At 41.8% G+C, this 18,050-nt stretch overlaps 1 protein-coding gene and 1 long non-coding RNA gene across 3 annotated transcripts in view; one reads left to right on the plus strand and one right to left on the minus strand.

Annotated features, from left to right (window-relative positions):
• kif26ba (kinesin family member 26Ba) overlaps nucleotides 1-17,438 on the minus strand; it is a 100,340-nt gene extending 82,902 nt beyond the window's left edge. For both annotated transcript variants that reach the window (XM_080303291.1, XM_026171119.2), the window contains exon 1: nucleotides 17,052-17,438. In XM_080303291.1, coding sequence (XP_080159417.1) covers nucleotides 17,052-17,327 — 276 coding nt within the window. In that variant the 5' untranslated portion in view covers nucleotides 17,328-17,438. The remainder of the gene's footprint in view (nucleotides 1-17,051) is intronic.
• On the plus strand, nucleotides 941-17,660 carry LOC145429624 (uncharacterized). The gene is made up of 2 exons (XR_013909888.1): nucleotides 941-1,069; nucleotides 17,156-17,660. It is a non-coding gene; the product is annotated as an uncharacterized LOC145429624 (long non-coding RNA).
• Nucleotides 17,661-18,050: the final 390 nt, after the last annotated feature.

Below are 18,050 nucleotides of genomic sequence, written 5' to 3' on the forward strand. Positions count from 1 at the left end.
CTGTTTTGTTGTTATTTTTAAGCCAGAAATGACACTGTGTGATCTCATATGGCTAAAAAAGCAGGGATTGTTAACAGATCAGATACTGGTGAGCTCATATTCTAAATATAAACCTGCAAGCCAGTGCAAGCACTGTAGTGAAACATGAATATAGTTTACTGTATTTCATATGTGTGTGTGTGTGTGTGTGTGTGTGTGTGTGTGTGTGTGTGTGCGTGCGTGTGTGTGTGTGTGTGTGTGTGTGTGTGTGTGTGTGTGTGTGAGACAGAAAACAAGCTAATCCTTTCTCCTTTGAATACTGCTTTAAGCTTCTCTAGTTTCATCTGTATTGTTCAGGTGAATTATAATGACTTCACTTTATAGCCAGACCACAGTTCTAATCATTGAAATGTCGGCATCAGGAATAAATACATAGACATGCCTGTCTGAACCACATGACTCCTTATGCAGAAACTACAAAAAAGAGGGCAGCAGAATATCTTTAATTACACTCAGTATTTTATTGAAGTTAAAATGATGTAACAATGGGATTTGAATACCATAATCATAGTTCGGTAGATGTATATTTTCACATTTTAGCTAGTAAAGTTGCCAGTAGAAGAGATATAGCCAAAGTTAACTGCCCCTACTTCAAAAGTTCAGAACTAAAACACACAGACATGCACACAGAAACACCCACACACACACACACACACACACATACAAACCATCCCTATCACCCACACCTCAGTCTGTCATGAGATTTTCCTAGTGCGAGATGCTGAAGATAGATGTGCTATGTGTGACTGTGTGATAGCCTGTGACTGTTGGTATGGGTGTGTGTTTGCATGAGTGAATGTGTATGCTTCTGTGTGATTTATCAGCTTGTGACAGCAGGTTGGCTAATGTTAGAAGTGTGGTTAGCAGGTCTTCAAATAAACCGTTCAGCGAGCGAGACTTCACAGCGTCAGAGAGAGCTGGCGCTGGCACCTGCTGCTGCTGGAACACTGGAACATTTTCACTTTTCATCTTGGCTCTTGATGATGGAATCGAAAAGTTTTCAACTTAGATATAAACAGTGTCAGAACAGGTACAGCATGTTTTGGGTTTTTTTACACAGACAAACAGACTGATAGAGACAGATGGATACATGCATACATGATAGATGCTATACTTTGCAATATATGCCATTTTTCCACAGATCCATGGTTGCAGTTTGTAAACAACACACAGGTAGAATGTCACATTTTCTTTCAACACTCACACAAATGCCCAATATATAGAATCAGGACAAGACAGACAGAAAGATGGCTGCTTAACTACTCGGTGACAGAGAGGCAGTTGCCATGGTAGCTGTGGGCCCCATGGCAGCAGGTGCTGTTGCCACTTTCACTACCATCCAGCAATGCACACTTGTCCTCAATAACCCGCTCACACATGCCAGTTTGTGTTCATTTGTGTGTGTTTTCATATGAATCTCCGTGTACTTTGGTGTGTGCACGTTAGTATTAGTTTGCATCCGTCCAGTTGTGTGCCAGGGTGTGTTTGGGTATGTGCACTCATGCATATGATTTGCCTGTTGTTGCAATTTTGCCAGTGTGCGGAAATGGTGAGTATGTTTGTTCTGAGAGGAATACTGAGGTACTAGAAATGTAAAATTTGGTTCTATTTCTGCTGATTTTTACATTTAAACATATGTTTTCTCATTTTGGCCTTTATTAGAAAATAGATTGTTTTAAATCACAGTGAACAAAAAGATGGAATAAGGGGAAACCCAAATAAAAACACCCAAACTTCAGGAAGCATAACTGAATCTTAATTTGGAATTTTTTTTAAACCATTGCTAGTACAAAGTAATGCAAATGCTTTACAAAACAGAGGGAAACAGCCTTGCCAAGTAAAAAAAAGAAATTCCCTAGGGAAAAACTTCCCAAACTTGCTTTTTAAATTAGCCCGTGGCTGCAGTTCAAGAGTCAAAGTGGCATCTGCTGTACTAACACTTTGCACATCCATCTGCTGGATTTTAAAATGTGCATATTTTCCTACTAGTTTCCTATTTAATTCACATTGGCAAACTCAGATTCATCGTGTGCCCTCTTTCGGAGCAGGCAGACCTTTATGCAGCTTCTCTGGCTGCAGGGGATGGAGTCACCACGCAGACACAGTTTGCTGAATGTAGCAGCCTACTGGCAGGGGTAGTTAGTCTAATTAAGTGTGTCCACTCTGGGTCAGTGACAATAATGACAATAATAGCAATATTAGCAAGAGCAGTCTTCAAGAGCAAGAGTGGTTTCTTCCTCGCCTTCCTTTCGTAAATTTAAATATTTGTTTCTCTCATCTTCATTTCTCTAGAGCCTCGTTTTGCAGAAAAAAAACAAAGCACATCTGTGAGTGTGTGTATGCCAGTGTTTCGGCCACTTTGAACTTAAAAGGACTGTTTTGGGGTTAAGACTCTGATTCAGCTTTAAGGTTACATGTAGGTTTAGGTTGGGGTTAGGGCAAGAGCTGAGGTTTGACCTTTAGTTGTAGCTAAGCTAAGGTTAGGGGATGTTTTCTGTTAAGTGTAGGTGACATCTGGAAAAAAAGAGAGAGAGCTTGTATGTTAGTGTGTCTGTGTTGCTGGTATCTCATCTCTGCAAGGCAACATTTGTAGGCATAATGAGATGGGGGGGGGGGGGGGGATTCAGAGTACAAGCAAAAGGAGGCATAAGAGAAGGAAAAAGCAAGTACAGACAATGGTTGCTGGGTGCTGCGTTGGACCACTTTGTCTCCATACCCTTTATCCCTGCTGGATCTTAATCAGCACATTTATGCTGGTTCTAGCTTTTCCCATAGAAGAGGGGTCTATTTCAAAAGGGCTGGCAATTGTCCTAATGAGATACACATGGTCAGAAATCCTGTTCAAGCCTCCAAGTGTACTCCACCATTATTCACACTCATTTGAATTTAACACACATGAAATACCAACTTTCTAATACCAACTTTTTTAATTAATAGATTTATTTTCCTAGAAGAGACCTTGCCAATACATTTACTGACACCTGCTCATCACTTATTTTTGTTATTTTACATATTTGCATGCATTCAATCTGTTAGCTGAAAGGAGTTCTACAGTCTCCTGACTTACTGGCTTGTCTGCTGACTTAGCCTCTAGGGCCAATGGTCAATATTTTACAGCTTCCTGCTTAAGAAACACACTTTTGTTTTATGACTTCCTGTTTTTCTGCCCATCCTTGTTTATTCATGCAGATAAATGCAATGTACCTGAACACAATCAAAGCCTACTCACGTGATTGATGAACCGAACTTGGATTACAAATGGAAACCAGAAAACGTCCATCATCCAAAGCTGTTATCAGTTTATAGTGATTATTTATGACCCAGCTCTTGAAAAGATTTAGTTGTATTTATGTTACCTCAAGGCACTTTAAACTGTTAGGCAAAGTCCTACAGTAGAAAGAACTATTATGATCAAACAATGCTGTATGAGCATGCACTTGATGAGGGTAGGAAGGAAGAACCAGACTCCAGGAGAAGCAGCTGTCTGCCCTCACCATTTTGGGGGTGAACAGAAAGAGAATATAGAAAACAAGAATATGAGGAGATTTCTTGACCTCTGTGGGCGACTTTTCTTTGGTGTGCCTTTGTCTGTAAATTCTAAACACTGCACAGTCCATGTAGGATATAAGTGCATTAGTTTTTCAGGTCATTTAACATACAGGGAGTGCAGAATTATTAGGCAAGTTGTATTTTTGAGGAATAATTTTATTATTGAACAACAACCATGTTCTCAATGAACCCAAAAAACTCATTAATATCAAAGCTGAATGTTTTTGGAAGTAGTTTTTAGTTTTAGCTATTTTAGGGGGATATCTGTGTGTGCAGGTGACTATTACTGTGCATAATTATTAGGCAACTTAACAAAAAACAAATATATACCCATTTCAATTATTTATTTTTACCAGTGAAACCAATATAACATCTCCACATTCACAAATATACATTTCTGACACTCAAAAACAAAACAAAAACAAATCAGCGACCAATATAGCCACCTTTCTTTGCAAGGACACTCAAAAGCCTGCCATCCATGGATTCTGTCAGTGTTTTGATCTGTTCACCATCAACATTGCGTGCAGCAGCAACCACAGCCTCCCAGACACTGTTCAGAGAGGTGTACTGTTTTCCCTCCTTGTAAATCTCACATTTGATGATGGACCACAGGTTCTCAATGGGGTTCAGATCAGGTGAACAAGGTGGCCATGTCATTAGTTGTTCTTCTTTTATACCCTTTCTTGCCAGCCACGCTGTGGAGTACTTGGACGCGTGTGATGGAGCATTGTCCTGCATGAAAATCATGTTTTTCTTGAAGGATGCAGACTTCTTCCTGTACCACTGCTTGAAGAAGGTGTCTTCCAGAAACTGGCAGTAGGACTGGGAGTTGAGCTTGACTCCATCCTCAACCCGAAAAGGCCCCACAAGCTCATCTTTGATGATACCAGCCCAAACCAGTACTCCACCTCCACCTTGCTGGCGTCTGAGTCGGACTGGAGCTCTCTGCCCTTTACCAATCCAGCCACGGGCCCATCCATCTGGCCCATCAAGACTCACTCTCATTTCATCAGTCCATAAAACCTTAGAAAAACCAGTCTTGAGATATTTCTTGGCCCAGTCTTGACGTTTCAGCTTGCGTGTCTTGTTCAGTGGTGGTCGTCTTTCAGCCTTTCTTACCTTGGCCATGTCTCTGAGTATTGCACACCTTGTGCTTTTGGGCACTCCAGTGATGTTGCAGCTCTGAAATATGGCCAAACTGGTGGCAAGTGGCATCTTGGCAGCTGCACGCTTGACTTTTCTCAGTTCATGGGCAGTTATTTTGCGCCTTGGTTTTTCCACACGCTTCTTGCGACCCTGTTGACTATTTTGAATGAAACGCTTGATTGTTCGATGATCACGCTTCAGAAGCTTTGCAATTTTGAGACTGCTGCATCCCTCTGCAAGATATCTCACTATTTTTGACTTTTCTGAGCCTGTCAAGTCCTTCTTTTGACCCATTTTGCCAAAGGAAAGGACGTTGCCTAATAATTATGCACACCTGATATACGGTGTTGATGTCATTAGACCACACCCCTTCTCATTACAGAGATGCACATCACCTAATATGCTTAATTGGTAGTAGGCTTTCGAGCCTATACAGCTTGGAGTAAGACAACATGCATGAAGAGGATGATGTGGACAAAATACTCATTTGCCTAATAATTCCGCACTCCCTGTATAAACAAAATGTATGATAGAAATAAATATCAACCAAATTTTAATCAACCAAAATACTTAAATATTAAAATACATGTCATGTCAGGACAAGTGCTTTCTTAGAAACACAGGAGTGAAGTTACTGAATTGGCATAGAGAGTCTGTCTGTATGTGTATGTCTGCAATGTGCGGGTGGGAGAGTATGGTGGCAAATTGACACAAACCTAGTGAGAACCTCTACAATTCAGCCTGCATCAGCATCTCTCCCTCTCTTCACACACATATCCCTCCATCCACATCATCTTGCTGTTATTGATAAAGTCCCCTCTTTATATGGTAATGTCTTTCACACCTGAAAGGCATCAGGAGGGCATGATCGCTCTCTCTCACACACAAAACTACATATATATATATATATATATATATATATATATATATATATATATATATATATATATATATATATATATATATATATATATATATATATATATATATATATATATATATATATAAGGGGCTACATGAATAGGATGAGGGACCTATGGATTCTTCGATACCCAACATCCACAATGACGGCGAAACAACTAGTAGCTCAGTGTTCCAACATTCGAAAGAAGGGACTGCTCTCACAGCTAGAGATTGACGAGGTACAACACAAATGCTACGGCAAGGAGGAGTCAGGACGCCAGGTCAGGGGGGAGATATCATCACCCCCACCCGAGATTGGGTACATAGCCCCAAGTGCGATAGGAGAAGGATCATTGAGTGCGAGAGGAACTGACCTGAAAAATAGGATCATGGCCAAGCTTGAAACCTGGATCCCCCGTAGCCGGTTACCAAGATTACGTGAAGTACCCTCAGAAGGTCTGCTAGATGATGTTAATGCAGCACTACGGGCAATACCTACAACCACGATTACCGACACTAACAAGCTGATCTACAATACGGCAGCAGTGATCAGTGAGATGCTTGGCTACAAGTTGAACAGCCACAAGGGGCAATACCCTCCATGGAGAAGTAGGCTAGAGGGCAAGATCAAAGTAGCACGGAGGGAGGTTAGCCAACTAACAGAGTTGCAGAAAGGTGCGACAAATAAGGTGCCTAAGAAATACAGCAAACTGTCCATACCTGAGGCCTTGGAAACTGCCAAGCAAAGACTCACAGCCTTGGCCAGCCGCTTGAGGAGGTACACCAGAGAGATAGAAGGCAGGAGAATAAACCAGCTGTTCTCCACAGAACCAGCAAAGGTGTACTCTCAGTGGCAAGGGAACAATAAGAGAACAGCACCACCAAGGCTGGAGACGGAGCAATACTGGAAGAGCATATGGGAGAAGGATGCAACCCATAACGGCAATGCTCAGTGGCTAGTGGATCTGAGGGCAGACCACAGCGACCTCCCTGAACAGGGTCCAGTAACCATCACAGTGGCAGATATCCAAGAAAGGGTCTCCAGTATGAAGAGTTGGACAGCACCAGGGCCCGACATGGTTCACGCCTACTGGCTGAAGAAGCTGACTGCACTCCACGAGCGTCTGGCAGCACAAATGAACCAGCTGCTAGTTAACGAGAGACACCCGGAATGGCTAACTGAAGGCCGGACGGTCCTGATCCCCAAGGACCCCAAGAAGGGACCGGTCCCCTCCAACTACCGACCAATAACCTGCCTCAGTACTACATGGAAGCTCCTGTCAGGCATCATATCGGCTAAGATGAACAGGCACATGGGTCAATACATGAGCGGGACACAGAAAGGAATTGGCAAGAATACCAGAGGTGCAAAACACCAGCTACTGGTAGACAGAACAATCAGCCGAGACTGCAAGACCAGACTGACCAACCTGTGCACTGCCTGGATTGATTACAAGAAGGCCTATGACTCAATGCCCCACAGCTGGATACTGGAATGCCTAGAATTGTACAAGATCAATGGGACCCTAAGAGCCTTCATCAGGAACTCAATGGGGATGTGGCGTACAACACTAGAGGCCAACTCCAAGCCCATAGCACAAGTTACCATCAAGTGCGGGATCTACCAAGGAGATGCTCTGTCCCCACTGCTGTTCTGCATAGGCCTGAACCCCCTCAGTGAGATCATTAACAAGACTGGCTACGGATACCGACTACGGAACGGAGCAGTTGTCAGCCACCTCCTGTACATGGATGACATCAAGCTGTATGCCAAGAGTGAACGAGACATCGATTCACTGATCCACACTACCAGGCTATACAGCAATGACATTGGAATGTCGTTCGGACTGGAGAAGTGTAGCCGGATGGTAACAAAGAGAGGGAAGGTAGTCAGAACTGAGGGGATTGAACTACCAGAAGGCAACATTGCAGACATAGAGGACAGTTACAAGTACCTGGGGATCCCGCAGGCAAATGGGAACCATGAAGAGGCCGCTAGAAAGGCTGCAACCACCAAGTACCTGCAGAGGGTCAGGCAAGTCCTGAGGAGTCAGCTGAATGGTAAGAACAAGATCCGGGCCATCAACACATACGCCCTGCCCGTGATCAGGTACCCTGCTGGGGTAATAGGCTGGCCAAAGGAGGAGATAGAAGCCACTGACATAAAGACAAGAAAGCTCCTGACCATGCATGGAGGGTTTCACCCCAAGTCCAGCACCCTGAGGCTGTACGCTAAGCGGAAGGAAGGGGGCCGGGGACTGGTGAGTGTCAGCACCACAGTCCAGGATGAGACAAGGAACATCCAAGAATACATTGGGAAGATGGCCCCAACTGACCGAGTGCTCAGTGAATACCTCAGGCAGCAGAAACCCAAGAAAGAGGAGGGAGACGAGGAACCATCATGGAAGGACAGGCCCCTGCACGGTATGTACCACCGGCAGATAGAGGAGGTGGCTGATATCCAGAAATCCTACCAGTGGCTGGACAAAGCTGGACTGAAAGACAGCACAGAGGCACTAATCATGGCAGCACAAGAACAAGCTCTGAGTACAAGATCCATAGAGGCTGGGGTCTATCACACCAGGCAAGACCCCAGGTGCAGGCTGTGTAAAGATGCCCCAGAGACAATCCAGCACATAACAGCAGGGTGCAAGATGCTAGCAGGCAAGGCATACATGGAACGCCATAACCAAGTGGCCGGCATAGTGTACAGGAACATCTGTGCCGAGTATAACCTAGAAGTCCCGAGGTCAAAATGGGAGATGCCCCCAAGGGTGGTGGAGAATGACCGAGCTAAGATCCTGTGGGACTTCCAGATACAGACGGACAAAATGGTGGTGGCTAACCAACCGGACATAGTGGTGGTAGACAAACAGAAGAAGACGGCCGTAGTGATCGATGTAGCGGTTCCGAATGACAGCAATATCAGGAAGAAGGAACACGAGAAGCTGGAGAAATACCAAGGGCTCAGAGAAGAGCTCGAGAGGATGTGGAGGGTGAAGGTAACGTTGGTCCCCGTGGTAATCGGAGCACTAGGTGCGGTGACTCCCAAGCTAGGCGAGTGGCTCCAGCAGATCCCGGGAATAACATCGGAGATCTCTGTCCAGAAGAGCGCAGTCCTGGGAACAGCTAAGATACTGCGCAGGACCCTCAAGCTCCCAGGCCTCTGGTAGAGGACCCGAGCTTGAAGGATAAACCGCCCGCAGGGGCGTGCTGGGTGTTTATATATATATATATATATATTAGGGGTGCAACGATATTCGTATCGATATTGAACCGTTCGATACAGTGCTTTCGGTTCGGTACGCATATGTATCGAACAATACAACATTTGTAATTTATTTTATCAACTTTCCTTCTGACGATGCTGTCTGTGTTGAGCGCTCAGTGAATCTGCGTTCGACTACTCCGCCTAGGCTGCACTGTCGAGCGCAGATCCACTGAGCGCTCAACACAGACAGCATAGTCAGAAGGAAGAGCGCAGGGCACCTCCCCCACCCCTCATTCAGATCTGGCGTTTGGAATTATTTTGGTTTTCATGTGACGTATGACCCTGAAGGTAAGCGAGTCATGGACTAAAGTAAAACAGTATGTTGGATGTGCCATGCAATGCTCAATTACATGGGTGGGAACTAGTGTGTTAGCGCAGTTAGCTCGTTAACGTGTTAGCCGTCTAGCCCCATGCACGGGGCGATCGGCGGTAGCTCGTTAACGGAGATTTGCCGTGTTGTGGCGTTAACGTCATTTCAACGAGATTAACCTGAAAGCACTAGTGGGAACACAACGAATATGACTGCACATTTACGCCGACATCATCCTAGTGCAAAGACAAAAACAATAAGCATGCTACTAACTTTAGCCGAGTCATTTAGACAGCTGTTAGCACATGATTCTCCTTATGCTGCTGATAATATAGCCCAGAAGAAGCGGATAGTATAGCTTTTATTTTGGAAAGAGACATTTCTCTGTAATAAACTCTCTTTTCCAAAGATGAGTGATTCCTCAATCAGATACAGGGCTCGCAAAATCGCTAGCCCGATGTCCGGGGGCTAGCGATTTTTTTCAGACGGGCTACCCTGCCCGTCGGGCTATTGTAGGAAGGAAAAATATATGTCAATGCTTTTGCATTCTTTCAGAAATGTAGCTGGGTAATTATGTCATTGGCATCGGTGAGCCACTGTCAATATGTGACATATTGAAATCGCGTTTGAATTTGCGCTTGTTTTTTGATTTCACTTTGCAATCGTGCAAACTGTGTATAGAGAGCGACAGCACTGATCTGTGAGTGATGATAATTTGTGCACCAATTCCTCTGACATCGTCTTATCAATCGTTAGCTTACTATGCAAACATGACAAGTGTAAATCTCCCGCAGCAAGCTTAAACATGTGAGAGGTTGATCGCGCAGAGAATCGCTGAGCTTATGTGAGTCCGTGTGTAAAAGCAGCAGGATACATATTTTAGTTCTGCTGAGCCAAATAAGACAGGTCAGGGTGAAGAAGTGACAGCCAAAGAAAAGCTTACCACAAAATGGAGAAGTTATGACAAATCAGACTATAAGGCAAAAAGAAAGTGCAGCTTTATGGTTTCATGGACAAAAGAATCTCTGTGGCTGCAATATGACGAGCTAAATAACCAGGGCTGCACATAAGTGGTCCGCAGGTGCGCATTCGCTGTCAAAATAAAAAACACGCACAAGGGTTAGGGTTAAATTTAAAAACTGTACTTTTGAGTTAAAATATATATTTATAATTTTAATAAATGACAAATTAAAAAGGCATGAACATTTTTTTGTATCGAAAAAATATCGAACCGTGACACCAAAGGATCGAACCGAACCGAACCGTGAATTTTGTGTATCGTTGCACCCCTAATATATATATATATATGCCAAAAACACACACTAAGACGCACTATTATTCATGTGAACTCATATAATTTCACCCTCTCTCCCAACACTTTCTCTCCCATCAATCTCTCTCAAACACACACACACACACACACACACACACACACACACACACACACACACACACACACACACACACACACACACACACACACACACAAACAACTACGAGGAACCCATTAACACTGATGGAGATATGTATGCCGCTCACATCTGTCACATGTCGCTGCCGTGGCAACACCAGCTGCCGTGGTTACCGGAGGCCTGCTTCTGTAGTGTTATGGGATTTGGTTATTATAGGATAGCTAGCTACCTGTGTGCAGAAAAATATCCCTTTGAGGACAGATTGCTGAGCAATGATACTCCACCATTTGATCTGATAAGTGGACTAATTACAGACTAATCACTGGTTGTAGGTGACAATTACTTGGTGACTGGGATTAGTTAAGATGATTAGATCCACAAGTGTATCGACATCACTTGTGTTCATGGATTGGAAAGGCGGCAATGGCAGACAAAACAATAAGCTTCAAATCTCCAGGTCACCTGATGGTCAAATAAACCTCTCATCATCTACACGTTTTACACTCCTACTGATACAGCATTAGCATTTCCATCCTTTGTGTCAGATGTGTTCAGATTGCTGAACCTCTGCCCAAAACTGCATCTACAAATTAAGGAACAACTTCAGAATAGTGTTCCTCAACATAAAATGAGGGTTCTAACATACATAATATAATCAACGGATTCGGAGAATCTGAAGAAATCTCTGTGTTCTAAAGAAAAGACTGAAAATAAGTTTTTGATGCTTGTGATCTTTGACCCTTAGGCGGGACTGCATTAAGCATGGGACACTTCCACAAACCACTACCCATAAACACAGTTTACTGTGCCATCCACAAATGCACTTTAAAGCTCTATGATGCAAAGAATCATAGACCTTTCAAATACTGAGGTCAGTGAATGCGTATGTGGTGCTTTGCTGTTAGCTTCTAGCATGCTAACCTATATGTGATCAAGACGCAGAAACACCACCATCTTCATTGGTGCTAAAATTAAAACGGGCTGATCTCATCTGGATTGTTATCATTCCTCTATTCAAATCCTTCAGTTCACACAGTTTGGGAGTGGAGTAGTGCCTATGGAACTGGCAGCTTTCACATCTGGAAAAAGCGCAAAACTGATTTTAGAGAAAACTGATTCTAAAAAGAGAGGGGATCACAAAATTTGCAGACAACTGCATTCTGTCCCAACTTTTGTGGAATTGGGGTTGTATTTTCTGTATTTACTTTTACAATGGTGGCTGCTTATATAAAACAGGAGCAGACTTTCAAATATTGAGGTCAGCAAATGCATATGCGACGCTTTGCTGTTAGCCTCAAACATTATAAATTAGCTATTGTTAACACGGTGTGAAAGAAATCCATTATTTTTATTCATATGATACAGTGTGTTGAGTCAGGACTGAACCAATGTATGTTCCAAATACTATACCATACAAAATAATGTATAGGATGTATTGGTGTATTTTAAACACCCTTTCAAGCACCATAAAGCTGCTCCTAAAGTGGTCTTTATATCCCCTTACATGACAACCTCACACCTTTTCTGATTTATTTTCTTGTTAATTTTTCAAAGCTTTGACATCTAAATTATATGTAAACACTGAAATGATGGATACATGAATTCTAGGTACCTTCAAATGTGCACAACACGTGCTAGGTTATCAGGTTTTCAAATTTTTTGAAAATCAAATCAAATCAAATCACTTTTATTGTCACATTACATGTGCAGGTACATTGGTACAGCACATGTGAGTGAAATTCTTGTGTGCAAGCTTCACAAGCAACAGAGTTGTGCAAAATACAATAATGTAAACAAGCAAAATACAAGAATGGCTACATCTGAAACTAATAAATATATGTACAATATATAATAGTATATGCATTTCTGGATGTGTATACTAAATATTTTTCTACGTGTGTGTGTGTGTGTGTGTGTGTGTGTGTGTGTGTGTGTGTGTGTGTGTGTGTGTGTGTGTGTGTGTGTGTGTGTGTGTACACATATTTTACAAATTAAATAGAGTGCAGTTAGCAGAGAACTGGGATATTTTTAGATAATAACTCCGGGCTTGCACTTTCTGGCTGAGTTATGATAACTTGGGCGTGAACAAGCGAATAGGCTAAGTAAAAAAATAACCACTGCATGTCAGGATCATAGAAAGCTTTACTTTTTCAATCTGACTGCACGCTAACTGCAATGATCCCCGCCTTGGTAGCTGCTGACAGATGTTTAATCTACAACCACATCTAGGCAGACACATCAATGAATCTGTTAATACAAACATTTTAAGTGCATAAGGCATTTATATCCAGAAGAAACTCCAACGGTTAAGTGCACTGTACTTGACATAACATGTTCTAATTGACAAAAAAAAAGTACAGATAAAAGCAATCTTAATAAATCTCATACTGACATCAAGAGGTCCTTGGGGAGGGCATATATATTCACAAACATATCCTTCTTTGGCTCTATTCTTATGTCTCGTGGGAAACTGTATACGTTTCACTTTATAAACATGGATGGTTTTAACTTTCCACTGATCTAAAACAGTCACTTTGCTAGTGACTTAAACATACACACACATAGTGACCCACTTTCCTGAGCTAAACTGGACAAGCAAAAACAGATCACCCTCCATCCATTTATGATTTGGGTGTGTATATAAAGGATGAATACACAAACACAAGTCAGACATGCAGATATACACACCACTGCAATAAGGACAGAGGCCTTAAGTGAGTGCAGCTGTGTAGCCAGATGTGCTTTAGAGTCCTAGTTGAGTCCAGCTTGTTTACATTAACTGATAGCTGCGTACACAGTCTATAAGTGGATGAGCATTCAAACCGTGGTTTGTCTTCAGCAATATATTATCTTGACATTTAAGCACAATGACAAATCATTTTATGGATGCTTGTTTTTATGCGTGTTTGTGAGCAGACTTGCACACACCTACACATTGAACTGCAGACATCCAGACAGGAAAATATTCAAAAGGTAAGCACGGCGAAGGTCATCATTAGCATAGTATTAACGACCCTGTGTGTGAATGTCTGAGCACTTGTATTACTCACACACTACTCACAAATGTGTTTACACAGTCACAGTGTGAGGACTTTTTTTATGTTTTATGGGGATGAAGAGTGAAAAAAAAATCATTAAATTTCAAAGTGAGTAATTTGATTTGAAGGCTACAATAAGGGTAAATCTATGGAAATTGAATGCAATGTATGCAATGGCTAAAGAAATGGTAATACGACTCTTTGTGTGTGTGGGTCAAGCATAACTTGCATAACGTTGTGTAGTCAGATCCATGACACAGACAAAGGCATGTGAACGTGTGTGTGTGTGTGTGTGTGTGTGTGTGTGTGTGTGTGTGTGTGTGTGTGTGTGTGTGTGTGTGTGTGTGTGTGTGTGTGTGTGTGTGTTAGCTGTTTAATCAGATGGTTGATGTGTGTTTGTGTTTTAGCTGTGCGGTGGGTCACATATGTCACAGTGTCCTGTGGGACTAACACGGGGTCTCACGCTGACAGTGCATCAGGAACCCATACACCCACACAAAATACACAAGCCAAATTGCTGCACTGGCATATTTGGAGAAGGAGAAGGATTATTAGGTCAAACTAATGACTTTAGTTCAGCGTTTCATGATGCAGAACACCTGCGTAGTTTAAACCATTCTTGTAAAACGTGTCTGGGTTTAAAAAAAAAGAAGAAAACCAGTCAGGAAATTCTAGATGGCTAAAATACCTGAACCATTAAATTTTTCAGTAACAGCCCAGAGGGTTTTTTTTTTCCATCAATGAAACTAACCTCTGCTCTTGCAGTGGAGTTTCTGCGCAGACAAGAGCAGAAAACACGTGTAATATAGGTAAGACACTTGAATTAGCAACTTCCAATTAAAGTTTCTTTATAACGTGCATAACTTCATCTCATGAGTAAAAACAAGCTGAAAGGAAGAGAGCAGGTTACATTTGTAATTTGATATTTTTCCTGCTGGGCATTCAGCAAGACAGTGCAAATTCTTTCTTTTTTTTGGGTTTAATTAAAAATTATCTTAATACTTTAGCTATCCAGCACTATGGTCAACCTGCTGTCTTTAAATGTGTTTATAATAAACTGATTTGACTTACATGTTGTTTTAAGTTTCTCAGGATTTAACCACTTCTCTACTTACATGAAACGTATTCATTTTACTGATAATAGGTGTTATTAAAAAATTATTATATTGATTTAATGCACTTCATTAGCTGTGGGTATTGTACTGTTGAATCAACACTTTTCAAGAAGTAGTGTCAGGTGTCTGTTTGAACTCGAGGATCGAACACTCTAATACTATAAAAAGAACCAACCCCAAGGAAAAAGAGTCAAAATAACTAATTTATGCAAGAACCGCTGGAGCGACTTGAGTCACTTCACACATGAGAAACTTCTTAAAAATAAAAATGCAAACAACAGATTTAAAAGTACAGAGACACGTGTTTTCTCTTCTTAGTGTGAAACTACTATCACAGTCTTCAAGGTGTTGCATCCACAGTGTAAAATAATGTAATACAACACATTTTTTCCAATGTCAAATTCCACTCCTGTTCATACTTTGAAGGTTAAATCAGTGAAGCAAATTGGGACAAGTCAATAAAATCTATTTTTTATTAACAGACCCTTGAGCCACATGAGATATTTTGAAATTCAATGACCCCAAGATTTCTGCACTAGATTCATTGATACTATTGAGCTCATTTCCACGTCTTCATCAATCCATTTTAATTGCTTATCCAATTCAGGGTCACAGGCAGGCTGGAGACAATTCAGCTGACATTGGGCAAGAGGTGTAGTACACCCAGGACAGGTCACCAGTCTCTCACAGGGAGACAGACCACCATTCACACTCAAATTCATCTCTACTGCCAATTTAGATTCACCAAATAACCTAACATGCATGTCTTTGGACTGTGGGAGGAACTAGATCACCGAGAGGAAATTCACACAGGCAAACTCCACTTAGAAAGTCCCCATCCAAGTAATAAGGTGAACACCCACAATCTTATTGCTAACTATTGCCCACACACTATATGCCATCCTCATTTCCATATCCTCTTCCAGTAAGGTCATACTATTTTATGTCTATATTGAGACAGCTTTTAAATGAAGACATACACACTACCTAAACTAGTTATAATGCTGATTGTTGTGCATGCGTTTTTTCTACGCTGCAATAAAGTTAGCCACAATGGGAACTTTAATCAGCCTGAAATGAACCCAGCCTCACAAATGACGCTTTAATTAGTGGTCTGGCAACTGAGACTCCCAACTAACCCCTGCTGTTCCTAACAATTTCCAACTGTCATACTCTCGAACTAATAAAAATACAGCATTTCCACACCACTTGTTGTCTTACAGTCTTTACAGCAAATTCCACTATGCCACTCTAAGTCTACATCTGACTCAACAGCTTTGCCTTATCAGCCCCGTGGCATATAATTTAAGCCTATTTGTTACCAATTAACTCAATGTCTGATATGAGGCCCATTGTTTTATAACTAAAATTCAGTCAGCTGTAGCAGAAGGACATCAGACCCAAAGGCAAAGAGCAGTCAAAAGTTAAATTCGTCTAGTGATAAGTAATGTCACATTAATTCATAATCAAGTTTTAAAAACAAACAATAATAAGAAAACCTATTCAGTGTAGAAAAGGTAAGAAATGTGAGCTGCATATCTGTATATATGATGCATTTGTACGCCCAGGTGAATGTACACTCTGGGACTCCTGGAAATATCCTGGCTATTGAGAAATGCTGCACTAATGAAAATAAAACTGATTATATAGACTACCCACAGAAACAAATGATACACCTGTCAAAGAAAATGAGAAAAGGCAGGAGTCCAAGTGGATTAATACTAGTCTTTGAGGTTAGTGTCTTACAGTAATCCATCACATTAATTCCCTCAAAAGAAGAAAAGCAATATAGACTAAAGCGAGCTCACTGATTTTGGTAATATGTTCAATCAGGCAAAATGGGAAACTCCAAGACAGAAATCAAAATGATCTCGCCTATGTTTTTCATTTTGTTTTGGCAGTGACAGTATTGGATAAACAGCTTCACATACAATTATGATCCCAAATCCCAAAGGCTCTTTGGTTTCTGCTCCTTTTTCTTTGCAGCTGGTCAAATGGGGGTTGGACAAATTACAGCATCCTTATGATTTATGGCAACAATAATGCTGACGACACACCAACACAGTAAGCAAGAGCATGATTACAAGTCCCCTCTTTCATGAGCAACAAAGTTAATAAGTGCCAGTGACCAAATGCCACAGTTAATGAAGGAGCAAGTTATTTTTGGACGCTATGAAACTGAGCATAACCACTTGTGTGTGACTTCCTACACACTTTTTCAGATACACTATAAGACAGAAGGACAAACAAAACTAAGAAATTTACCTTGCTGGAATAAGGTCCAGGGATGAGCAGTTTTAGTGCCTGTCGTTTCAGCTCTGTCAGCCTTGCATTGCAGTTCTCACACCATATCCCTCTTTCACTTCCAGGGGAACTTCCACTGCCTGAGGCCGGCGATCCTGTCCCAAAACCTGGTGAGCCACCTAGCGAACCGGGTGATCCTGTCCCAATGCCTGGGGAGATGGTCCCAGGTGACCCAGAGAAGGATCCTGGTGAGGAGATTCCTGAGCCTGGGGATGGTGTTCCCGTGGAGCTGGGCATGGAGCCAGCACCCTCCGGGGCGGGGCGTGTACCGGAGCGGGTGGTCTCATCATAGGCTTTTCGGTACCATGTGTCCGGGAAGAAGGAGGAAGATTTGGTCGGCGATGTGTCAGGGACCTAAGAAAAAATTTTCCGAAGAGAAAAAATTAATGATGGTGTATTTCCAAGATGCAAATTTTTACAGTCACTGCAGGAAAGTCAAAATATGTATATAATATAATCATTGTGTTTATGTGCATTACACCGACAGCACATGGCCAGTATATCAATCTGCACCTGCCTTTGTGTACTAATATAGAGATATGTTTCTGAAATAAAGTTAAAGCAAGTAAACATTTCTTTAATTAAAAATTCAACAACTAATTGTTCTGCTTTAACAAAAAAATGAATACCCAAATCACAGATTCAGCATCCATTGTTATTCCACAATCAACACTAAAAATGTTGATTTCTCTTAAAAGAAAAAAGGCTAAGCAGACACAGAGTGTCCTGTGAATAACCCACACAGGAAATGTGTGATCAGGGATCAAGATTAGACGGAGTCTTACCTAACATTAGGACATTAAATTAGACAGACATTCAGTTAAAAACCTACAAACAGAGAATGACATTAAACATTTCCTGCAATGGAACGACAAGTCATCCTACTGAGTGCTTCCATAAACCACTAAATAGGATTAAGCCAGGATAGACCTGTTATTTTGTTCTACTCAACCACATGGG

This window comes from Astatotilapia calliptera, chromosome 1 (assembly GCF_964374335.1).
Source record: "Astatotilapia calliptera chromosome 1, fAstCal68.1, whole genome shotgun sequence".
NCBI classification, from domain to species: Eukaryota; Metazoa; Chordata; class Actinopteri; order Cichliformes; family Cichlidae; genus Astatotilapia; species Astatotilapia calliptera.